Below are 26,601 nucleotides of genomic sequence, written 5' to 3' on the forward strand. Positions count from 1 at the left end.
CTTGGGACCCTACGGCTAAGTAGTGCGCTATATAAATGCCTATACATGCCTACATGCCTTTAGTTGAAGTATAAGTGGGTCACTCCCAGTTCTTTGTTCTGTGGTTCTTTGCTTGGTTTGTTTAGTCCCTAGTAATATTTGAAGATTGCAATTTTCAATAACCGAGGGTCTTGTATATTTACAAGTGTATCGATAGAGATAGCCCCTTGAAGTTTGAAGCTAGATTAGTGAGCTATAAGATGCCTGATCTTAGCAAATTTGAAGATTTGTGTTGGCCAACTTTGTATACGTTTGGATTAGCCGGTTTCCCCTAAAGGGAATATCTAAATAGGCTAGATTTACAAACATATTTCTTCCTTGGTGATTTTGTATCCCCAGGGAATTCAAATATGACATAATACATAACAAGGATCCTTTGCTCTGTGCAATTTTATGAATGGAGATGCAGAACGATTTTTGGTGTTCTGTCAGCTACAGCTAGTGAATTGAGTGTATTTTTGGTTTCCTGCACATTCGGTGGCTGTTTTTTCAGTCTTTTGGAACACTATTGAGAAGTATTTCTTGTAAATATGACTTACAGCTACGTACAGTCTGGACTGTCCTGTTTTCGTCCTGAGTGTTGCTTTGTGGGTTAAATGTGTGTTTAAATGTTTATGTGATTTTTCTCATTAGTGTAACTTCGGTATGTACATAGCGTTCGTGCAATTTATGAAAGCGCTGTATTGTGTGTCCTGAATGTTTCAACACTTTCTGTTTATGTTTGAAATGAGCTCAATGTGTGTGTGTGGGTCACATTTAATAGATATAAATAAGGCCCCAAACAAAAACGAAATTACCTATTTTTGCAAAAATATATAAATTTACAGCATTTTTCCTTAGATGCACTGTATTAGATGTTCACAGGTAAACCTTTCAGCTGCAGTATATTTGATTGGAATGTTCATCCAGCCAGCACTTTTTCAGTTAAACACGGGTGGAATTTTGCATAACAGTCCTTTTAAATAAATGTGGCACAAAAATGTGACGCAGGATTGTGACGCGTTTTAAGTTAGGCATATGCGCTTAGGTTTGTGAGTTACTGCATTTAAATGATAGGTAAGGGATGCAGTGGGCTCTTATATGTAGAACAATCACAAAAAAGGAATAATTGTTTTTTTTTTAGAAGACAAAAATTATTAATTATGAAAAATAATTATTAAAAATAAGTGCAACAAAAATCGTTTTTTAATATTTATAAAGCTTAACACTTATACTATGACCTCCTAGCATTAAAATTTGATTTAAGTTACGTTGCATCACTAAAATGACAAGTATTCGTGTGTATAATTTCCCCTTGGCATAGGCGCAAGCAAGCTCATTTTTATAAAGTATAAGTTATTATTTTCAAATGCCTGACTTATGGGTTATGTAATAAACATTCTAGTAATGCATATTATGCATGAAAATTGTAGGATATTCATTTTTTGATGCCCAAAATATGAAAGTCGATTTTGAGTAAAAGCACTGTTTAAACTGCATTTTGCTTTCATTCAGAGTGCTTTTTTTAAAGTGTCTCAGGCTTAAGCAAATGCATACATTTAGGCTTTGATATATATTTGCAGGTTGTGCCTTCTTATGATTCAGTGGGTTAATGTGCTAGTACAAAGGCTTGTTTTAATATCAGGGTTGAAGGCTCTAGCTTCAGCTAGGCCTATGGAAAGTTTGTTTATTTAAGACTGATGAAGTGTGTACCATAGGATTGCAACAAGCATTTACTCTAAAAAAACTGGTCTGAGTGTCTTTAGGTTTTGAGAAACATTGACAGTAAATGTAGTTTAATGATCTGGGAATAGAGATGATTTTGGCGCCTAAAAAAAGAGAAATTATTTTTCAAAATAGTGTGAATTATGGCAGGTTAGATAGAGCCTTTTGGCTTTGACAGCTTCAATGTGGCAGAGGCCGGGGGCGGGAGAATTTGCAGGGGCTGGCTCGAGTACGCTGCTGAGATGTTATCTTTTAGTTTCCTGTAAACAATGGAGAAGGCTGTCATGTTGACATTTGTGACCCTTTAATTAGGACTTTGCCTCTGAGGAATGCAGAATGACCTCTCTGAACGGGCCTCTAGAGGTGAGGTTTCTGGTTTCTCCGTGAGAATATCAATAAAATGAAAGAACTTAATTTAAAAGGGAAAATAAATAGGGGTTTCTCTGAAGGTCCCAAACATGTGTTAAATAATCTGCAGAACTGATACATTTGTGTCTCCACGCTAAGGAAAATAATGTTTGCTAGCTGCGTTTATTTTACAGAAAATGAAGTGTTGCATTAAGTCTTAGATAGAAAATAAGATGCAGCCCTTTTCCAAAATTTTGAAGGCTACAGGCCTACGTAAAAAAAGATTTGCTCATTAGATATTATTTTTTTCAGTGCACATTATAGGTGCCACATTCATATGGAGTATCAGTGTAACCATTTCTTTTAGAATGGTAAAAATAAGGTGGCTTGATGTTGCGAAGTGCACTGACAAGAGAGTAACAGTTAAGTAATAAAAATTTATTTTTGTGTCTTTTACAATGTTTTTTGTGTTGTGTATTTTTCTGCTTCTGACAACAGATTATTCATGGATTGTTCTAAGGCAGACAAGACAAGTGAGTTTGGTTAATTGAAAAGAGATGTGTTTTTGCGTAATTTCTTTGGAAAAAGAATGTTCATGTTTTTGTTTGTGTATTTGGCCCTGTCATGAAATATTTTAATTGGTCCTGTATGTTAGAAGAGAGACAGTAAAGTTATATTTGACAGTAGACTCCAACTGCGTTGTGCTCGCTGTCAAAAGGAGGGTATGGAGCTTAGACCTGACAAAATTTAGACAGGCCCAAATATTGCATTTTGGGCTGCAGGTTTACAGTGCATAAAGTACATATGCCATGGCGCTGTGTGTCACCGCTTATCCACATGCTGTTGTTTTGTCTGTGCTGCCCTTTTGTGCTTGATATACAGCGAGTATATCTGATGGCTTGACATGTGCATTTTTATTTTGTGTATGTTTTGTTTTATGTTGTTAATATTACAAGTTCTCCTGTGTTGTGAAGGGATACGTATGACGATACGTATTGTTGCACAATAGTTGGATGAATTTGGTATAATGATAAATTTCACAGATATTGTTTTCATACTGTGAGGAAGACAGGCAGCATTTTTACCAGTGCATGCCTAAAATTCGCTATATTGATATTGAAGAGAACTAAAAAGATATACAGGTTCAAAGTGTATCACCTGATGTTAGTCACTTACTGCACATTCCCTTAAAGAAATAGGCAGCCCTAAATTGTTATGTATCCTTGATTGGACCTAAGGATGGAATTATAGATCTGTGACTCAAGGTGACCTAATTTCTATATTGAATTATTTAATCATGTTTTGTTTCCCAAATAGCATATGGCTTTGTCCCTTGAAAGGAAACCAGGTTTCATTTTTTCTCTCCTGAAGAGAGAACAGGAACATTAGTTAGGATTACCGTATATGGTGTAGTTGTCAGCGGTAGAGTTAAAATTTGTGTAACTTTGGTCTTTTGTGTATTCCCCATACTCTTGGTGCTGTGTCACATGCCTGAGGCATCCAAGCAAACTCTTGTTCTTCCTATAGATTTTTCTTTTGTTGCTTCTCCCCTGATCAATGTCGCATTATGCTTAGTTATTGGGGATTTTAGTTGTGTCCTAATTCCATTTCACTTTCTCCATATTCCTTTCACCAGTCAGCCCATTTATTATGGGTGTATTGTTTATGTGCACACTTCTAGACTGTAGTGATGTATCAGGGACTCCCCATGTTATGTAAAATGTTTTTTCAGACTGACTGTCAGGGTAGTGATTGGCTGGTTAACTGACCCAATATTATAGTAAGACAAGTTTTCCATCTCAATAGGAGATACCTTAAGTTTACCCTTTTGAACATGACGAATTTTCAATGTCTATTTTTAATTTTTCAGTTCTCTTTTGTTCCTGCTGCTTTAATTTTTGGTGGGATCAAATGTGTTCTAATCATGCAAATACCAGGACTTTCTAGTGCTTGTCCTTTGTCTGCACATTTGATCATTAGCCATTGTATTGCATTGTGCACCTGATGCACATTTTTTATAGGAACTTTTCTTCATGTCCTTGATAATCTGTATTATGTAATTTCTCTATTTTGAGATGTTCTAAGATAAGGAATTTAGGAACACCTAGGCTTAATAATTGAGGAAAATATGTATTTACCCCATTAGACAATGCCACTGTGTGAGGACATCCATTTAGGTTCCTATGACGTATTGCCACTCCCTTGCAGATTGCAGGCCACCTGTTTGCAGTCCCCTTGTTAAAACACATGAACTGTTTTTTGTGCTTGATTTGAAGGAAACTAACAATTGTGTTACATTTCCTACATCACTAGGTTCTGCTGGATCTTCCAGAGTCAAAGAGTGATACCCTGCAGACCTGTGATCGAGACTAAGCCCACTCCCCATCAGTGACCGCTACAGATGAATGACAGATTTCTTGGCTCTACAATTCCTGAAACAAGAAAGTTGCGAAGCTGGACAGAGATCATCAGCGCGACATCAGTGGTACCTCCCAAGCAAGGCATTTGCTTCAACGAAAGGCGTTGCAGAAAACAGGAGGAGCTGGTTCCTTGTTTGCCACAGAATAAGAGTTTGTTTGTTTGGGCTTTGTACCTGTTATGTGCTGGAAATCTCTGTCAGTGTACAGTCCCTTGAGCCCTTGGCCCGAGTTTTGGCCACACACACACCTCTTTTGCTTTGCTCCAGCAGAAAGGCAGTGCACCCAAGTATCCACGTTTGAAAAAAGGCACTACATTCTGGTGCCCATGAGAAAGCAGCTTGAGCGTCCTCTGACACTAAATAATGAGTCTTGAAAGGTTGTTTCTCAGTAGTGCTTGGATCTGCACAAGATGCTTTGTGCCCTTGATCAATGAAGAGCACATCATTTGTAGTGTCTGCCACAAAGAAGAGACACTGGTGCATTGTTTTGAGACATTGAGACTTTCGAGTGAGCTGTGGGTGTTTTGCCAGGAGGGCACTCCAACTAAACAGTACTTTTTTCTCATGAAAAAGCCTGAATTAAAGAGGCTCAACGCGGAAGAAACAATGGAAGCGGATTTGTAGGCCAAGAACTATGACTATGGACAAATTAAATTTTCTTTTTACTTTTTATTGTGAAGCTCTCTCATCCAAGAAACTTGCTCATTTTTGATTTTCGAACCGCCATCCGGTTCTGCTGCTAGGGTCGCGGCTGCCCAAAGTCTTTGGGGTGCAGCCGAAAACGTTTAGGTCGACGGTTCTGGTTGGTCTAAAGGAGTTGCCCTGGACTGACAGAAGCACCCCTTAGCAGAATCAACCTCCCACCGTGGGCAGCAATTTAGAGGATGGAGTTTCCTAAGATGGAGAGACCTGCCAGATTAACGAACTTTGAAACCAGAATATGCACTGTGATGGCGAAAAAAATGATTTTTAATAATATGCATTTTTTATGTTGTGTAGTGTGATGATGTTTTTAATAAGTTATGTTTGCTTCACTTTTCAAGTGACATCTGTACCCACTACACAGCCCATACCTCCTCCTACTGTTTTCTTGCATTCTTTTCACCCTCTGCCTGAACACTAGTTTGCTAGAAGATTGGAGTTTGTCAATAATTCATTTGTTCAGCTTTTGCACCAACACCAGTTAGTGATGAATATAGACCTGGACTCAGATTAGCATGAGTATAGGTTATTGCCCATGTAAGGGCAAAAGGATGGTCTGTGGTTCTGAAAATTCTGAACCTGTGTTTTAAATATCATGATTCTGTTATGAATTTGGTATCAACGAACCGCAAATGACGAATGCGGTATGCTTGAGTGTTTTCATCATGCTACACCAATGGATTCACTGTGTATTTGAAGGTTCTGTTTTGAACCCTCGGGTTCCATCTTGTGAATAGCAGCCATTTTCTGCATTGCCCTTACAGTAGGCTCTCACCATGGGAGAACAAGTATTTAAGGACATAACCTTAGCATGGGTTTGTGCTGACTTCTGCATGACCTGACGAAAGCTGACCCTGTTGCTTGAGGCTAACCTTGCCAAGCCAGTTCCTGCCCTTTAGCTGATCAAGATTATAGATCAGAGCACAGGACATTGTAAAGATTTACTACACACAAACATGCCTATCTTACTTCCATCTGTTCTATTCCTGCCTCCACAAGCTATTTATGACATGGGCTGTGTTCTTAATGTTTTGGGTTTATCCGGCCTTGTCAGCTAGAGAATGTATGCATTATGTGGACATTGTTTATGGCCTGGACTTATCTTGAAAGTGCGTTTGTTATCATACAGTGCTTTGTGTGCACGTCCTGGGAGTGACCAACAATAATGTACTTCAAAGAGAGAATGTGTGCCTAGGGCATAATAAATGATATAAAAGGTCTGTGCGGAGACCATTCAGGCAGACTGCCTCATCCAGTTGCTTTAGGTGTGACTGGGCGACATAGCCTCACAATTAATTGTAATAAAGATGTCTTTTCATATTTCAGATTCTCTGTTGATTTCTTTGCTGCTTTTGAATGGACTACTTATTGGTAATACCCCTGAGAAGGAGTATGAGGATTTTTAGTTACATCACTACAGTCCGTGCGCCACCCTAACAGTGCTGGGACCGGCCGCCAGTGGTGCAGCGGTACTGCACTGGCAATTAGGATGCCACCGGCACGGTGGCGGTAGCATACAGCATATATTACATTGTGGGCAGTACTATAAGCAGCACCCGTCACAGTGCAATATATGCATGTTGTGCATTGGCATACACAACGTGACAGGCATCGTGCAGTGCCTGCCACCTTGTGCATGCCAATATTGGGGGGTACCATGTGTAACCCCCAAGTGCAGCCCCCTACACCCCTAGGGACCCGCAACGGGCCCCAAAGGATACACTGCATGCCTTTCCATGGCAGAGTATCCGCCATGGAAAGGCATCACACTTCCACCATCGTAATATGGATGGCGATGCCTGCAATGCACTGCCACTATATTGCAGGCCTTTTCCACCCGGTAGGCAATCGGGATGATTGACTACCACTGGTAAAGTGGCGGATGGTTTTTCCTTCCCCCGTGGACCCCCCGCCATGCTAATGTGGCGGGTGTAAAAGGCCGCCCGGCAGGGTGTTTTGGCCGCCGGATCGCCACTGCCGGTAGGGTGGTGGTGATTCGCCTGCCATCCTAATAGTCCCCTGGTTACTTCTCTGCTAAACTAAAGTTGTATGTGTTGATGGGGAGCCAGGGTTTACCTTTAATTGCAAGATCAACACTGAGCAGAACTGTAAGAGGTATTTTTGGGTACTCTAACCTTTGGGGTGCAGTGTTCTGCTTCCAAGTGTAGAAAGTTAAGGGTATTGTTTCCACTCAAAACTGAATGCCTACACATGCAGGTAATTTCCACAGAAACTATTAATTTTATATAACTCCCGCAGATTCCTCTCACCTCCACACAATTTCTCAAAATTGTAGTGTCAATTTTTATTTCTGTTCATGAAAACAACATTGGTCTAATACAAATAAACAGTTTGAGTCGAATATAATTTCATAATAAAATGAAAACATATTTTAGATTTACATGCGGCTCTTTTGCACCTTCCTTGTTCAAATTGCGCAAATAAGTAGTCACATTGACAAATATTGTTATTTTGCCCCTTAGCTAAGTTGATCAATTTCGTCCAAAAGTTTTTGCACACTATTCTTTTTTGTTATGGGTAAATGCAGCACAAGACATGACCCTATGAAGGCAAACTTATCACTTTGCCACCCCGAAGAATGTTGCCTGCTGGACTCAGTCTTGTTAAAATGTTATAAGATATCAAACAGGCATCTGGGTGAAATACATGAGGGTGACATATACTATATATGTAAAATATTTGGCCAAGTTCACAAGGTAAACTTAGATGTTTGGTGTAAACTTAGATCAAACGTCTAAGTTTACAACTTTGGGAATTAATAAAGGGCATTTACGAGTGCTATATTTATGTCTGGATTCGGGGCAGAGATAGGCCCTGAGTGTGAACATAAACATAGTACTAATAAATCCCCTTTGTGAATTTCGAAAGTCATAAACTTAGGCGTTTGGTTTGAGTTAAGACCAACCCCCACATGCATCATTGTTAGGTTTTGCGAATCGGTATTTGCGAAAAATATGGAATCGCAAATACTGATTCAGAAAAAGCTATGCATCAAAAAAATCGAATTTTTTTGCGATTCGGTAAAAATCGCAATTTTTACCGAATCGTATGAAAAATGCGAATTCTTAATTGCGAATTCGCAGATTGCGAATTCACACATGATGCATCTCATTCAAATCACAGCCTGCAAGCACTGAAAGCAATTAGACCCACCTGAGGCCCAGTTTGAGCTGCTGGAGAGGCATTTGTCAGTTGGAACTCAGCCTGCTGGAGCAGTAAGAGGCACTCTGTGTGTATTATGGATTTTTAAATGGCAGAAAATCTTCCTGAGGAGCCACATGGCAGGAAAAGAAAAGTAAAATTTAGCGATCAGGAGCTGGAGATTCTGATAGAAGAAGTGACTGCACACAATGATCAGCTTTTTGGAAAGCTCTCCCTGAAGGTGCCTGAAGGTGTAAAAAGGAAAATCTGGCTTGGAATACAATCCAAAGTGAATGCAGTTGGTGTAGCGCACAGGGACATCAACAACCTTCAAAAGAGATGGTATGACCTGCGTAGTAGGGCCAAGGAGAAAATTGCGACACGCACCAAGTCTGCAAATCAAACTGGCGGAGGAACTCCGAGGGACAGGCCAAACATCCCATTGGAGGACCTTGTTGAAGGGACTCTTTCAACAGAAGCAGTCATTGGTGTAATTAATATTGATACTTCAGATCAACCAGGACCATCTCAAGGTAAGAAATTGCCATTTTTTAATGTGTAGTTATTGTTAGTGTGGCACACATGTCCTGGTGTGTTATACTGTGCTGCACTTGTGCTTATTTCAGGAACTCTGTTAATTTAATGAGTTTTTCATTTGGAAAAGCAGTGCATCATGGGACTTGTAGTTTAATTCACAGTAAGCTGACCAAAATGCTTTTTTCAGAAACTTAAAAATCATTACCCAGACATGATTTATTGTTGGAAAATAATTAGGCTTCACACAAGAGTATGTTTCTGAAAGGTTTTTATTTTAAATGACAACACATGTGGTACACTTTAGAAATCTAAAAAAAAAAACTCTTTTAAATCTTAGATGCAGAAGTGGAGACTGACTTCATTGACTACGCTGAGTCATTTACTGAGAATCTGCTGAACTCTGCAGGCATGGATTCAGGATCAACTTCACCCACAGTGCAGCCTACAACGTCACAGCGCTGAGTGCGCGATATAGAACAGTCAGATACTGATGAGGATGCAAATGTCTCAGTTAAAGTTCAGAACTTGTCAGAAACCCCAGCTCCAGGACCAAGTCAAGTAGGCAGGCAACAGAGGATCCAGCCATTTGTGAGGCGGAGGGCACGCCCTTCAATGTGTAGTACATCCACAGATGGAGACACAAGTGCCAGTGCAGTTGAACTGATGCTGCTTAAAGTTCAGCGTTTGCAGGGCAAAGACCTAAGGGTGATGAAGGGTAAATTTAATCAGGTCACTAAGGAATCAGTGCCATTAGTAGTAGTCTCACTCACATGACTAAAGTATTTGAAAAATCCCAATCTGTGTCATCAGACAAACTGGACAGGATGGCAAATGCCATGGAAGCTTTGTGCAGGACAATGCAGAGTCAGCAAATTGCAAATACACAAAGATGTATTAGGTCAATGTTAAGTAATCAGGCTTCTTGTAGGTCAATGAATATGATGTGCCGCACCAATGCTCAGCTCATAAAATCAATCCTGGACATGCAGAAGTATGTCTCACAGTGCTGTGGGGACATCTCCAGAGGGATGAATGCACTTGAAACCATTGCAAATGAGATGCAAAATAGTGCAGTAAAAACATTGTGCAAGGAAGGGTTTGTAATTGATGTAACTGCAAGTAATGTTGCTGATGGAAGTAGCAGTAAAGTTGGGGAACGCTGTAGCAAAAGAAAATGTGAATCAGCAGTTGGTGAAGACATTGGCACAGCTGCTACATCAGCTAAGGCTTTAGGGGTGCGTGGTAGAAAAAAATTAAATGTCTGGCCTCTTCAGTTCATTCATTTAGTTCTTGATAAGTAACGTTTTTTTGACAATTTGAAAAGTAATGCTTTATACTTTAGTTTGTGGAGAAACAAATTATGTCTTAAATTTTTCAAAGTACACTTGTGTTTATGAACTTAATAAACAAAACATGCTAGCACACTATAAACATTTTCTGCGTCATACCTCTGTTAAAAGTAATGTTGAGTGATCTCCGCTCTCCTCCTCCTCCCCTCTGCTGCGTCTGGTCCATGTGCTCTTGCTAAAGGTTGCTGGGGTTGATTGTCATTGTTGGGTAAATTCTCCTCTATATCAAGTTCCAGGCCTCTCTTGGTGGCTACATTGTGAAGCATGGCACAAGTTGCAACAATTTTACAACACACATCTGGCCTATATTGCAATGCTCCTCCTGTTTTATGCAGAATTCGAAATCTGGATTTCATGACACCAAATGCCCTCTCTATGACATTACGAGTGGCAATGTGGGCATGGTTATATTGCTGCTCTTTGCTGGTAGCTGGATTTAGAAATGGTGTAAGTATGAATGATCTCTCTCCATATGCACTGTCCCCTTTGGGTTTAAGGAAAAAGAAAGAAAATGCATGAGTATGACCCTATAGTAGCAAGTTTTGTTTCTGATTTATAAAAATGTAATGTTACTTACCAAGCAAATAACCATCATGAAACTCTCCAGCTAGCAGTCGCCTATGGATGGCACTATGTCTGAAAATATAAGAGTCATGGGCACTACCAGGGTAGCTAGCGACTATATCTGTGAATATTGTTTCATGGAATGGTAGCATTTCCTGTTGCGAAATATATACTCATTTTCAGAGGGTGGGCATATGGGGATATGTGTGCCATCTATACAGCCAATTACATGAGGGAAGTTAGCAATATTGTAGAAGTCTAACTTAGTTTGCAGTATTTCATGTTGTGTATTGGGAAAAGTAATGTCTAATCCTATGTAGCATGGCATTTAAAAAGTTACTAAAAAATCTAGATAGGGCACTCTGCGACCCTCCACCAGCAATAGCAATGACACCCTGAAAATACCCTGAGGCAAGAAGGTGAAGGGAACACAGCACTTGGACATGAGTGGGAATAGCTCGGGTTCTAAGGGTTTGTCTTTGGAGAAAAGGGTCCAAATCTGCTATTAGCTCTAAAATTGAATCCCCATTGAGCCTGTATTTGTCATAAATTTCTGCCTCAGTCTGCCCAAACAAAGTAATGCGCACTCTAAAAATCCTCTCATTGAGCATCCTTCCCCTTGCAGCAGCTCGCAACCTCCTCCGACGTGCAAATGCTATGACAGCAGCCATTGTGGAAAGGTGTAGAGTGCATTATCACACACCTTTTATACAGTACAAATGAGTTTCACCTGATTTTCAAAATGTGCCAAAAATTACCACCTGGTCAGAGGGCTTCTAAATATAAGAAATGCAATTTGCAATTTCTTAAGGAATCGCAAATTGCGATTTTTGATGCATGCAGTTTTGCACCTTCACAATGCGATTCCTTAAAAATTGCGATTATTTAAGGAATTCGCAAAACACATTTGCGATTCGCAAAATTGCGAAATTACCCAAAAAATTATGCATCCCAAAACATGATTTTGCATTCGCAAACGGCCGATTTTAGCGATTCGCACCGTTTGCGAATGCAAAAATCGCTGATGCATGTGGCCGCAAATGTTTAAGTGCACTTTTGTGAATTGGGCATTACCATGGGTAACTGTAAGTTATAGGGACGGTTTTCAGAGAGGGGAACCAAGTGACATCAAACAGACAAAAGTGAAGCTCGAATTGTCTAAAGTGCTACACAGAACCAAGAGTTGAAAAGCATACCTATAATTCACTTTTAAACCATCTGTATTTTTTTGTTATGTATGGGCCGCAAAACTCATCTGTCTCTGCTTTCAACTGCTACACAGGAGCAGCAGAGTAAAAGGAAAGCTATACATAACCTTCCTCTTCTTTGAGTCCCAAATTTTAAAAAACAACATACCTACCCACTCAAACTGTCCCTGTGCCTTCCCTTCCTTCTATTACAGAAGCTGTGCTCCCTACTTTCCAGTGCTGCTGTGACAGAGTGTGTGGGACCATGCAAGAGCAGCTTGGAATTCCTTTTTTGTGCAACAACAGTGGATAACTGATTTTGTTATCAACTGTAGCTGCGTCATAGCAGTAAATGGCTGGATTTTGAATCTGGTGTAAACGAAAGAAGATTCCTGTAGTATTCATGCATAAAATAATGGGTAATGTACTCAAATAAGTTTATCAAAGGTGAGTATTCGAGGGAGAAGGGATGGAAAATTGGGAGCAGTCAAACATTCATGAGAATCTGGACATCTTAGGAATATAAGAGCATATAGTAAGACATATAGGGGCATATCATCAAGGGGGTTTATCTCCGCTTTTTTGGCATTAAAAGCCAAGAAAGAGGAGATAAAATTATCTCCCTATTACCTAGCTGTCGCTAACACCAGTTAGCAACAGCTAGTAGGAGATAGCGACCATCTTGGGCCCCGCTTTGCATGTCAGTGATATTTATCACTAATGACATGCAAAGTGGGCGTGCCAAGATGTTAGCGACTGGAAACAGTCGCTAACATCGCTATCTCCTATTACCAACTTTTGGGGATATTCGCGCTAAGCGCGAATATCTTCAAAAGCTAACACCTGCCCCTGAGCAGTTCTTAGCCATGTTATCCAATGGTAGGTAGATAACAAGGCTAAGAGCATTAGCTCGGTAATGCATGAATATCGCTGACTTTTCAGCGATATTCATGCATTTGGGCCGATTTTTATCGTTTAGGAGATAAACCTTGATAATAGCAAGGTTCCTAAGCGATAAAAATCGCCGCAGCTCGGCGATAAAAATATTGCTGCTAAGCCAACATAGTGAAAATTATCGCTAGTTGTTTGTATAGACCCTTAGTAAAGTAGGTGGTGAAGCAGATCTTGGGAGTTCTATGTAGACATGAATGAAAGAAGAAACAGACAAAATACCATTACCTATGTGTACGTTTCCATTTAGGGCATTTCATTTTTTGCTGCCATTTTGACTTCTTCATTCCTGAAACTATATATAATTGGGTTTAACATTGGGGCAAAAACTGAATAAAAAAGCGAAATAACTTTTTCCTGTCCTATTCTTGAGCCGGTGGAAGGTTTCATGTGTGTACTAATCCAACTACCAAAAAATAGGAAAACCACCATGAGATGAGTTGAACAGGTGGAGAAAGACTTTTTCTTCCCCTGCTTGGAAGGAATCTTCATAATGACTTGGATGATATGAACGTAGGACATAATTATTATCAGGAAGGTGATAGATGCAGCACTCCCAGCAACTGCCATGAACACAGTCTCATTGTGCAGGTTAACAGTGCATGCCAGTTTCAGCAACAAAGGAAACTCACAGAGGAAATGGTCAATCACGTTGTCTCCACAGAAGGGTAGTTGATATAGCTGCATGGTTAAAATAAATGAGTACACAACGCCAACCGTCCAAGAGGTGGTAATTAACAAGTAGCAAAATCTCCAGCTCATGACCACTGTATAATACAAAGGGCGGCAGATGGCAACATAGCGGTCGTAGCACATGGCACATAGAAGAAAAACTTCTGTGCCACCCAGAAAAATCATGGCAAAAACTTGAGCAATGCAGTCATTGAAGGTAATGTATTTCCATTTAAATAGTATATTCACCAGCATTCTGGGTACTGCTACTGTTACAGTGAGAATGTCCAAAGTTGATATATTACACAGAAATAAGTACATTGGAGTGTGCAACTTTGAGGTTTTTACAATGAGTGAAATAATAAGGAGGTTTCCCAGCACCGTGATCAAATAGGTGAACAGGAAGGTAGCAAACAGAGCAATTCGTACATTGGAAGGGACAGAAAACCCCTCCAGGATGAATCCTGTATCTGTGGTCTTGTTTCCTGGCTGCATGATAATCTGCAAAAGATATCAAAACAAAAGTTCAGTTGTTTGGTGATAAGGTTCAACATTGTATAGAAGTCTTTTGGTTAGCCATTTGAGCCCTAATAGTTTCAATAGGTTACATTTTTTAATATTGCTCTATCTGGACTATTTTGGAATGTCCTGCTTGTCCTTCTACATCTAAGGTTTAAGGTTTAAGGCCCCTGACAGGTCGCAGTGAAATATCACTGAAAAATAACAACTGTTAGGACAAATTCTTTGCTGTACAGCAAGTTGGTGGGCTAGTAAACTTAGGGTAATAATATCGACTTTTTAACATCGACATACCATAATATTGTGTATAGTATACCAGCAGTACAAAATATCAATGTTATATATATCGATGTTAAAAATATTGATTTTAGGTGTTGTTAAAAATATCGAGGTGTGAAATATCGAATATCAGAATCTCGTTAAATCAAAATATTATTAAAGTACGTTATTTTTATGTTATATTTTTTTTGTTTTCTATTAGTCGATTCATGTTATAAAAAATATAAATGTAATTTTAATTTTTAGGAGTGGGATGTTGGGTTTATAGGGGATAAGGGTGGGGAGTTTAAAAAAAATTATTGCATTACATTTTTTTTACATTAAAAATTACATTTTTTTAATTTACAATGTTTTTTAGGAGTGGGATGTTGAGTTTATAGGGGATAAGAGTGCAGAGTTTTCTAAAAATATTGAATTTGAATGTAATTTAAAAAAACAATTATACATTTAAAGTTACAATGGTGTTTTAGGAGCGGGGTGTTGTTTAATAGGGGATAAGGGTGGTGAGTCTTTTTAAAAAAATTGAAATTATTTTTTAAATAATTTTGAAATTTAAAATGAGTTTTTATGAGTGGAATGTTATGTTTAGTGGGAGAGGTGTGGGGAGTGTTTTAAAATAATTTATAACAATATTTAAGAACATTTTAGTTATGAGAATTTAAATTTATAAAATAATTTTAAGGAGTGAGATGTTTATTTCATACAGGATAAGTGCTGAAATGTTAATGGCCATGCTAGTAATACCTGTCAAAAACTTTTCAATGTGATCGATACATGTAGCCATCTTACCACAGGAATAAAAGATATGAAGACTGTCTGCATTATCAGCACCACACCGAAAGCATTTGCCATTGTTCTTACCCCCCCACTTCAACATCTTCGCTGGAGTAAGATAAAGATTAAACATAGTTTTATAATATTGAGCCTTAAGATTCGGGGATAAAAAAACTTCACCCGCTATTACAATAGCTTTCTCCAGGGAGACTGTCTGTTCTCCCAACCATTGGTCCATTTAGAATGATGCTTCTCCAGATCATCTGTCCTAGAAGTTAAAAGAATTTTATATAGAGTCCCTATTTTCTCCTGACGCTTAATGGCCTCTATTAGTTTATGCGGTGTCAACACTATATTCTGTTTACCCAGAAAATCCAGAATCAGCAAATAAAACTGAGCCTTGGGTACATTATATTTCATTGCAAAGTTCGAGAAGGAAAGATACAGCCTTCCTTCCTCGTAAAAATCTCCAATTAGTGAAATACCCTTACTTCTCCAGCTTATTGCCACGTGGTCCCAAAATATTGCTGGAAGTATCCCTATGGCATTAATAGGTGTATAAAAAGTTAACTCCTCCAAGCGTAACATTTTTCGAATAATTTTCCATACCTTCAATCAGCCTCAAAGACTTTGAAATGTGTTCTTTTGTAGTAGCTACAGTCTACTGTCTAGTTTTTTAAACAGACAGTTCTTAACCTCTGCTCCTAATAGCATGTTATAGATTGAGGGGGCTTCTGCTAGATTGCTGACCTCATCTCCCGTCAATAATATCCGCATATTGGAAAATTACAGGCATAATATTAAAATGTAAAATTGGAGAGCGACCAACCACCCCTCTCTCTTGGAAGAGTCATAAATCATGAGGCACATCTTGCTTTTCCCGGAGCCCACAGAAATGTAGCACAAAGTGCCTGTAAATGTTGTAATTGGGCGTGCAATACTTCTAGGGGAACTGATCTAAAAAAGTACAGAACCATAGGCAGTATATTCATTTTCAGGATGTTGACCCCCACCCACCAATAAAAGGTGAAGGCACTCCCATCTTTTCTAAAGATTGTTTGACACTACCAATAATAGCCCCATGAATAGCCTTGACCAACTCTTTCATAGAAGCCCGGATCTTGATCCCTAAATATGCAGTTTCACTTACAACTCTTAAATCATTAGACATACTATTATTTGTACACAAAATTTGCGTTTTCGTTATATTCAACTTATAGCCAGACATATCACCAAATGTTTGAGCCAAACACTCCACCTCCGGTAAAGCCATAAATAGGTCCGATGTGATGATGGCTATATCATCAGCATAAGCAAAAAACGAATAATGAATATCTTGAACAGTAAAAGTTTTCAGCAAGATACTTTTTTCCAACATATTTACAAAGAGGTTAATATATAGGGCAAACAACAGGGGAGAGCAAGGACACCCCTGTCGTGTTCCTCTATATATTTTTATAGGATCCGATACCAGCCCCATAGAGCATATCCTAGCCACAGGGGATATGATATAAAATGCCCCACAAATAATCCCAGGCAATGCAATCAACCGCTTTTTCCGCGTCAAGAAAAATCAACCCTAGATCCCTAGATTCCACTTGGGCAATATCAAATAAAGTCACTACTTTGTTAATACGGGACACCGTCCCTCGACCAGGAATAAAGCCATGCTGCTGTAAGGAAACCAGTGGGGAAATAATCTTTGCCAACGGATTACCAGGAGCTTATCTGGCCCTGCAGCCATACCAGTCGCCATATTATTAATAGCCATCTCTAACTCCTCCATTGTGATCGGGCTGTCCAGTATCTCTACCTCCTCCTGATCTACCTGCTTCAAATCATGTTGAATCCACAAATTGCTCGTTGAAGCCCGCAGCTTCTGCTCCGTATATAAATCGGTATAAATCTTATGAAAGACAGTAAGAATCTCTTGGGGATCTTGAACTGTATTTCCTACAGCATTTTTAAGACTACCAATTCTATGGGAGGCCTCCTTTGAGCGTAACCTTTAAGCTAAGCACCAACCTACCGCCTCACCATACTCATGACATTCCTTTTTATAGGTTAGATATTTCTGGGCATTTACCTTATTCCACAAAAGATTAATATTAGCCCGACATCTAGCCACATTCGTTTGTAAATCAGCAATATCATCATACAGCTATATCCTTTAAGCGAGTTTTTCTTCCACCATTTTCAATTTAGTGTACATTTCCTGTAATTCAAATTTTCTTCCTGTTAGACCCAGGACCCCGGGCTGGCCAAGGCTGACGCCAAAGTCAGTCAGGGATCACCAAGTCTAAGGTCAGGGCAAGGGAGTTACACGCCAAGATAACCCCTGCTCACCCTCTAGGTAACGTGGCGCGAGCAGCAAGGCTGAACTTGGAGGTGATATGAGTTAAGTATTTGCGCGCGCACCCAGCAACAACACCCAAGGCCCACCACAAAGGAAACTCCACACAAGGTTATATAAAAAATAGCCTTTGTATTATAGTAAAAACACATTAGATAACACACAAACTTTACAATGTGCCAACAGGCATGGGCAGAATTTACAAGGGATTATGTACAGGACAGGGCCACATGGACCACTGTCAGGGGTAGGCACTTGTTAGAAATAATACTTGAAGGTATAACACTTAGCACATAAACATATAATGACTAGCACCAAAATAGTAAATGCAGCACTCAACCAGTAATCGCTGGTAAAGAGTAAATACCTCCTACGCAACCCTAAACACTGTAGAAAAATCACGCAGGGAACTAGGACCTTATCATCAGGACCTATAGAAGGAAAACCATCACCTAAGCAGGTCAATTTTAGCAAAGGGCAGTAAACCTAAACAATCACCTAAGCAGGTCACATTTAGCAAAGGTAATAACATAAACAATCCTCTAAGCAGGTCACTCCTAGAAAAGGGGATTAACATAGAATACCTAAGTAGGTCACTTTTAGCAAAGGTAATGGAACATAAACAATCCTCTAAGCAGGTCACTTTTAGCAAAGGGGATAAAACATAAAATACCTAAGCAGGTAACTTTTAGCAAAGGTAAAAACATCAACACATTGCACATGAGGCATTAAAACATATTCAGAGGTGCAGGTAGAACATTTGCGCAGGAATCAAATAAGCAGCAAATCACAATGCGCAGGGTGCACAGAGTCCACCCACGTGCCACTGGTTCCTGCTTACTCACAAAGTGGGGGGTAGTAAGCCCTGGCACATAATAGCCATTTTCCACTCTTCCTGCCTGCAGGACTGGGCTAGACTGCAACTGGTTCTCCAGCCTAGGGTCTACAACCTTAGGTGGACCAGGAGTCTCAGGGAAGGCTCTCCTCCCCTTACCTCTTCTCCTAGGGTTCCTCCTCCTCCTGCGAGGGGTACCCTCTAAACACCATTCTCCTAACCTAGGGTTTAACCCCTCAGGTGGTACCGGGGTCAGAGGTGGGCTCTCCCACCCTCTGCACCCCCTTCCAGAGTCCTGCTCCCTCCCAACCGGGGCGGTACCTCTGGAGAAAGAACTGGTCGGGACACTGATTACAGTATTCCCACCCTTCTGGTCAGGCAAACCCTGGACCTGGACCTCCAACCTCCGGTCTAGAACCTTTGGTGGAATCACTGCCTGGCACTCCAGGACTTCTGGGGACTCACATCCTATCCCCTAATCACTCTTTTCACTGGACTTCTGTACTCTCCCTACCGGAGCAGTACTGCCAGACTCTATAACCATAGAAGCTCCGCTTACAGATGCACCAGGTCCTCCACACACTAGGAGATCTCCCTCAAGTGAACTAACAGATAAGCTTAGGTCCCCACCCTGGTGTTCCCTAAAGAAACCATCCAGGCTCTGAGGCAGGGCTTCGGGCGTCTGGGGACTCTCGGTCTCACACTCACTCCCGCTCCACTGAGACAGGCAGTAAGCCCCTACACCCTCCTCACTATACTGGGACCTAACTGGGCTACTTTCACCCTCCTCCACCACGCTGGGTTGGAGGAAACCTCACCCACTATTGTTGGAATCACTCACTAGTGACTCTAAAGAACCTCTCGCAATATCCCAGCGCTCTGCTTCTTCTGCAAGGTCCCAAGGACAAAAACATTTCAACTTCAGCAGGTGCTGGCCCAACTCTGGACAAACAACACTGAGCAACTGCTCTTTGAGGAACATATTCACCACTCCGTCCCTCTCATCATCCGGGTTAGCAGCCAGCCAACCCCGCATTGCATCTGAACAGTCATCCACAAAATACCCCCACTCCTGTTGAGGTGGTTTTCTAAGGTTCCTGAATCTCAACCTATTCTCCTCTTCTATGGAAACAGGTACCATACTCGGGGAACTGGGAGTGGGACTGCCTACACTGACATTTAAATCGCTGCCACCACTGGACTCCACCTTCCCTGGGGAATCCAGACAATTACAACTGTGCGCAGGGGAGAGTCTATCCTGTAGGGCTGCTCTCTCACGGATGATGGCCCTTCTCTCCACCTCTATCCTCTCCCACGCTAGGGCTCTCTAGTTGTTGTTTCTTGACACCCAGCTGCGCCATAGCCTGGGCATGCTCTAACATGAGCTGTTCCATCGCTCGCTGATGCTCCCTCTCTTCCTTCCTATCCAACCACTCCTCTGGGGACAGGGAAGGGGATGGGGCGCTGGTACTGACACTGGACCCAGCAAGGGACTCCCTATCTATGGGGTCCTCACTATCTGCTGATATCCATCCACTGTCATCATCATACAACTCACATTCTTCAGGGCTCACCACAGACTCACATCCCTCATGGCGTGCGGCCCAGGCCCTATCTCTCTCACTGTGCTCACAATCCCACTGATCCTTTTGCCACAGGATCAGGCTGTCCCTAAGCTAGGACTGAGTATCCAACTCACTCACCTCTATGCCTCCCTTTTCACAGAATCTGACCAGCTCTAACCTACTGTATCTAAAAAGACCACAGAGATCAAAAGCAGGCTATATTTTGGCGGACGTTCTCAAGAAAAGTTTGACACAGGGAACCTGGGGGTCTGAGCTAAACAGGAGTATACAATCAACAAAATTCAGAAAGATTCCTATCTCAGAGAACTTGCACTCCTTCGTCCAGTGTAACACACACTTATTCACACACACCCTCCGCTCGGACTGGTAAGGCAGTTTCTACCACCCCTAATTTTCTCAACCTGACCACAAGCGACACAGGTACCAAACTCTGGGAGCAGGGCGGGAACAAGGTACTGGACAAAATACAAAATGACACCTTTCAGGAGAAGCAATACTGATCTTCACCTAAAAAACAATAATCCCAAAAATGTGGTTATCTAAAAATGTAGAGCTTTGTAGTGCGGCCTGTCGCTACTGTGGTACAGCGCAAACACAAATCCCTATCCTCACCGCTGCGTCCAATGTTAGACCCTGGACCCCTGGCTGGCCAAGGCTGACGCCAAAGTCAGTCAGGGATCACCACGTCTAAGGTCAGGGCAAGGGAGTTACACGCCAAGATAACCCCTGCTCACCCTCTAGGTAACGTGGCGCGAGCGGCAAGGCTAAACTTGGAGGCGATATGAGTTAAGTATTTGCGCGCGCACCCAGCAACAACACCCAAGGCCCACCACAAAGGAAACTCCACACAAGGTTATATAAAAAATAGCCTTTGTATTATAGTAAAAACACATTAGATAACACACAAACTTTACAATGTGCCAACAGGCACGGGCAGAATTTACAAGGGATTATGTACAGGACAGGGCCACCTGGACCACTGTCAGGGGTAGGCACTTGTTAGAAATAATACTTGTAGGTATAACACTTAGCACATAAACATATAATGACTAGCACCAAAATAGTAAATGCAGCACTCAACCAGTAATTGCTGGTAAAGAGTAAATACCTCCTACGCAACCCTAAACACTGTAGGAAAATCACGCAGGGAACTAGGACCTTATCATCAGGACCTATAGAAGGAAAACCATCACCTAAGCAGGTCACTTTTAGCAAAGGGAAGGAAACCTAAACAATCACCTAAGCAGGTCACATTTAGCAAAGGTAATAACATAAACAATCCTCTAAGCAGGTCACTCTTAGAAAAGGGGATAAACATAGAATACCTTAGCAGGTCATTTTTAGCAAAGGTAATGGAACATAAACAATCCTCTAAGCAGGTCACTTTTAGCAAAGGGGATAAAACATAAAAATACCTAAGCAGGTCACTTTTAGCAAAGGTAAAAACATCAACACATTGCACATGAGGCATTAAAACATATTCTGAGGTGCAGGTAGAACATTTGCGCAGGAATCAAATAAGCAGCAAATCACAATGCGCAGGGTGCACAGAGCACAACACTAGAATTGTCCCTCAGGCCAACTGGCCTCGCAAGGGCTGCAATGCCCTGAGTCCAAATTGTCAGGGAAGGCTGCGCAGGCAGCACAGAACACAAAGCCTAAACGTAGCAACTGTCCACTAAGTGCTGGACAGTTGTAAATCACTGATGGGCAACGTTGGAGCCTTGTGGGCTCAAGAACACAGGGGTGGAAGTACTGTGTGGGAGCCTCGGGGCTCTGACCACACTCGTGCCCCCTAAGAGCCTCTCTGGGCTCACAAAACAAATATGCTGGCACTTTAGAGTTTCAGCGCTCTAAAACAATGATGGGCGCTCAGGAGCCTCTCTCAGGGCTCAAGGAACAAGGGTGCCGGCACTCGAGACTCGTAAAAATCAAGGTGCCCCCTCGAGCCTCGGGGCTCGTAAATACAAGTGGGGAGGGAGCCTCTCGGGCTCTAAATAAACAAATTGCCCCCAGGAGCCTCGGGGCTCCAATCTCGATTGCGGGCTCCGTTGGAGTCCCTCACGGGGGACTCAGGATCAAATAATGGCCCCAGAGCCTCAATCGGCTCTACACACTTGGGCCGCTCTCAGGCCCATGCACTGCAGGGGAGGGGCGGGCACCGGCAATGTGCCCCGACGCCCTCCTCCCTGCACTCGTCTTCCCGGCCCCACTCACCAGACCTCCTTGCAGCAGCGCGGGGCTCCTCTTCCCTCGGGGAGCCTCGGTGACTCGACCGGCTGCTTCTCTTCGTGCTGCTCGGCTGCGGGGGCGGGACTTCCGGTTCGCCTCTCCTGGGCCGTGCAGCAGTTGGCCGGCTGACCCAGCACTTCCGGGTCGTCGTAGGCAGCACGGCGGCCCAGTGGGGCTACACACACTCCTGGGCTGCGGCGGTGATCACGGGGCAATGCCGGTGGGCACCGGCCTCTAATTAAACTTAAGGCGAGGTAGGCACTCGCTCGGCCGCAATTTCGGGCAAATGACGGCTCGGTAACAACAGTGCTCGTAATTTAAGAAGCGAGCACAGTAAATCCAGCAAATGCCGGGTGGGCACCGGCTGGGCAACCAAAGCGCTCCCAAGCGCTCTAAAGGCAAAGTTAAGCGCTCCCAGCGCCAGAGGCCAGAATACAGCGCTCACAGTGCTAAGGGCAAGAGAGCAGCGCTCTCAGAACTATAGGCACAGCAAAAGCTCCAGCAAAGTCCTTACACAGGGAGGGAGACAGCCAAGTGGCAGTCCTCCTGGCCCCAGAAACAGCAGCCGCCCCCTCTGGCAGGATCCTGGAAGAGAACAAATTGTATGGGGACACAGCCCCTTCTTATACTGTAAATCCCTTTGTCTGTAGGTGCAGGGTGGGGGGGAAACCAGTCGCAGCTGGTTTTGAAGTACCCTTGATAGCTCAACCACCCATTTCATTCACTGGCAGGGCTAGGATCATCAGTCGCACTACATGGGGTGGAGCCAGCATTGTGTGGGGAAAGTCCAGCCCCATCAAGGACCAGGTGCACTCCTCCCAAGCCATCAACATGCTAATCTCACACTCACCACTGGGCAGACCCATCCAGCCTTCCTGGAGCCAGGCTCACCAGTCAGCTCCAGCCAATCACACGGCAGGCATATTTTACATTAATATGCCAAGTCCTAGAAGTGGCATTTCTACACATGACACACACATGCCACATACACCGTTGCGAAGCATTCATTCTCACGAGCTCGCACATACCAAATTCGAGTCTGCACTCCCCACGCATCAGGAACTACCAGGGACACAGACATTCCCCATGCATCCCTATGGGAGAGCAGACCTGCCTAACTACATGCACGCACCTTACTCTGGGACACAGGGAAAAGTGCGCACAGACCAGAAAATCATCCACACAGATCACAGATTAAAAGCAAAAAGATTAGGGGTGAACCTGCCAGAAGGGACAAGTCCAACACTTCCTCTCTAAAACAAGCTTTACAAGTATCCCAAAGAACCTCGACTGATGTAGAATGCCTATTATTATGAAAAAAATCTTTAATCCATACCTGCATGTGATCTCTAAAAACGCTATCAAGCAAAAGCTTCCTATCAAATTAAAAAGTTCTTAGAGTTCTAACTAAAAGAAGTGAGGGGATTTCCAAGACTATTGGTGCATGATCAGAGGTAACACTGGGAAATATATGCATCTTTGCACCTGTGAGTAATGCGGAAGATATAAAAAAGTAATCTAGACGTACTAACTTTTGATGGGATCAGAGTAGAACGTAAACCCAGCTGCCGGCGCTTGGAGAGAGTCCCAGGCATCTACTAAACCATTATCCCTACTAGATAGTACAGTGCCTTAAATACCCTGGGTTTCCTCCCTTTTTACCCTTGTACACCAACCTGTAATTCTTATTAATCAAACATATTAAAATCCCCACATAATACCAAAGGAGTCGGCCAGAGTGCAAGTTCTAAATTCAATTGTTCCATAGCTATAGCTTCATCAAGGTTGGAACCATAGACAGTACATAATGTAAATTTAGCACTCCCTAAACTAAATTCTACAATTGCCCACCATCCCAATTTATTCACTAACATTCGACCCAAGGACTGGATAGCCGGTTTAACAAGTATCGCCACCCCCCCTCGTCATTGAGGCTTGTTGTGAAGTGGCCGAAAGCATGAACCCCAAATGTAACAACATTTTGCGTTTCCCCCGGGGTACATGTCTTTCTTGAATAGATAATAGATCAGGCTAAATCACACAGAGTTCAGCAGCGACTCTTTGTCTCTTGTTATGGTTGTTAAGACCACATACATTTAAAGAGCAGATTCTAATTTCTATTATAGCCATTAAAGAAGGAAAAGAGGGAGCTACTTCTAGAAGAAACATCAAGCCCTCAAAAATCGAAAAATGTACAATACTGTGGATTATTTTTCCAATTTTACCCCAACTAACCCCCTGATCCTCCTCACCCAGCAACCCTGCCTACCCGAAACCCCACCCAACCCACCCAACCAACCTGCTACACCTACCCCCCCTTTCAAAGAGGCTTTAGGACCGACGGTTCTTGTGATGCCAAGCTCTCGATCACCCGGTGCTCACGCTCGCAAACACTCTCCAAGCCCATGTGGAAAATAATAAAATATAAATATATATATATATATATATATATATATATATATATATATATATATATATATATATATATATATATATATATATATATATATATATATATATATATATATATATATATATTTGAAAAACAGCAATACACAGCAATAAAACAGTAATCTAAGTTGCATACAGTACATCTGCACTCAAATTCATTTTTGTACCAATAACCCAAAAGTTCCACATGGGATAAAAAAACTGCGAAACTTAGATAAAGGGATAGTCCATTTCAAGACAGTGAAAAAAAAAACTAGGTTGATATTATCCCTACCCAAAGGTGTGCAACAGACAGAACCAGGAGAAAAAAAAACCCTAAAACAAAGCTACAAAGTACAAAGATTTTAAGAACTATTTAGCTGGGACCTCTGTATTAAAGAATCGAGTGTGATCCTTATAAATAACTTTAAGCTTGGCTGAATTTAATAAGAATACATGCGCCCTTTAAGACTGAAATAATGGAACAAGCTGTTGTAGCTGCCAGCGATTCTCGACATTAAGATGACAAAAGTCATGCCTCACAAATAACTCAAAATCTTTCCCTGCCCTCTTTTTAACTGGGTGAGCCAACTGATAAACATCTTCTCTGGCCAAAAAGCTATTAAAAGAAAGCAAAAATGCTCTAGGTCTATCAGATTTTTTACCAGCTCTGGGATGGAGAACAAACGGGAAATGATGTGCTCTTTCTATTTCTCTATTCCAGTCCCACTTAGTCAGCTCAGGGAAGGCATCTTTAAATAAGTTAACAATAAACTTGTGGGGGTCTTGTCCTTCCCGGCCTTCCAGAATTTGTAAGACTCTGAGATTTTTCCTGTGAGACCGATTCTCCAAATCGGCCAGTTTCCACTGTGTGTCATCTTTCATAGATCACTTGAGCTTTAAATATTCACAAGATGAAGTTGTCTGATCAGACAAAGAAAAGAAAAAATCCCCGGATTCTATCTCCTTTGATTGAGATTTAGAACTTTTGTCTGTTTTTGCCCCTGGATCAGATCGGCCTGCGATATTAGCCATTGATGATTTTGCGATAGAGCTTGAGTCTGGGGTAATAGGGCGAGAGTGGCATTCTCCGAGATAGAAATGGAAATATAACTTAAAGTGTCCGACATAGCCTTCTTATCCTGCACACCCCTCATGTCGAGAATGCCCTTAGTAATTTAAGCAGTTAAAGAGAGTGGAAGGGAACCGTTGTTCATATCCCCAATTACATTGATAGCCAAGTCTTTGTCAATTTCACATTGTTCTCCTGCCTCACCCAACTCATCCGCTTGAGGAGTATGCATGTGCTTCCCTTTCTCTTTATTCTTGCCGGCAGTGAAAAGCTCGGGGATAGTTCTCTTTCCGTCATTTTTGGCCACCGCCACCTTTGGCTCCTTAGCCGCATTTTGCATTTTTAGAGCTGGTGGCACCTGCGTCTTAAGCCACCAAGCATCCGTTTTTGTCCGACGCAGAGTCTTCCTGTGCAAGCTCTCCCTCTCGCAGCTTTGGGAGGCATTGTCGCTATCCCAGGATCCTCCCACCTCGGGCTTCCGTAACGACTAGGAGTCGAGCATCAAGCTCAGCGCCAATATAGTGGGACCGCCCAGTAACTCGAGCGTAAGCACAGGAGTCTGGCTGAAATCACTGCCGCTATGATGCTCAGCATAACGCGAAAGCCAGGACTCGACAAAAGGAGTACAAATACACCACAGTGAGTAGCTTTGTTCGTCCGTTCTTTTTCTCTTTATGTGTCGCCACAACTACATCTCATGAACTCGCAGACGTGAGCTCACACGTCCGAGCTTGCGGACACCATCTTGCCTCACCGCAATAAATGTATTTTTAAGTATATTGTTATATTTATTGTTTTGTTGAATAAAAAATGTATCATTATGTTTCATGAATGTTGAGTTAATTTAATATTGCACATAAGAGTAAATATTATTAAAGGAAAATAGT

The 26,601-nt window shown here is 41.9% G+C and overlaps 1 protein-coding gene across 1 annotated transcript; it reads right to left on the minus strand.

Annotated features, from left to right (window-relative positions):
• Window positions 1-13,208: 13,208 nt before the first annotated feature.
• On the minus strand, window positions 13,209-26,054 carry LOC147712334 (olfactory receptor 1E16-like). Its single transcript, XM_086919640.1, has 2 exons — window positions 25,872-26,054; window positions 13,209-14,135 (listed from the first exon to the last, which is right to left on the minus strand). Exons 1-2 carry the CDS (start codon window positions 26,052-26,054, stop codon window positions 13,209-13,211), a joined length of 1,110 nt encoding a protein of 369 aa, XP_086775766.1.
• Between the last annotated feature and the right edge of the window lie 547 nt (window positions 26,055-26,601).

The sequence above is a fragment of the Lissotriton vulgaris genome, chromosome 5 (genome assembly GCF_964263255.1).
Source record: "Lissotriton vulgaris chromosome 5, aLisVul1.2, whole genome shotgun sequence".
NCBI classification, from domain to species: Eukaryota; Metazoa; Chordata; class Amphibia; order Caudata; family Salamandridae; genus Lissotriton; species Lissotriton vulgaris.

Bases quoted from the DNA above. Each gene is read 5' to 3' on its own strand.
- LOC147712334 (XM_086919640.1), bottom strand. From the start codon at position 26,054: ATGCAAAATGCGGCTAAGGAGCCAAAGGTGGCGGTGGCCAAAAATGAC. The intron at 14,136-25,871 runs GTAATTGGGGAT...TATCTTTTGCAG, and splicing joins ACAAAGACTTGGCTATCAAT to ATTATCATGCAGCCAGGAAA.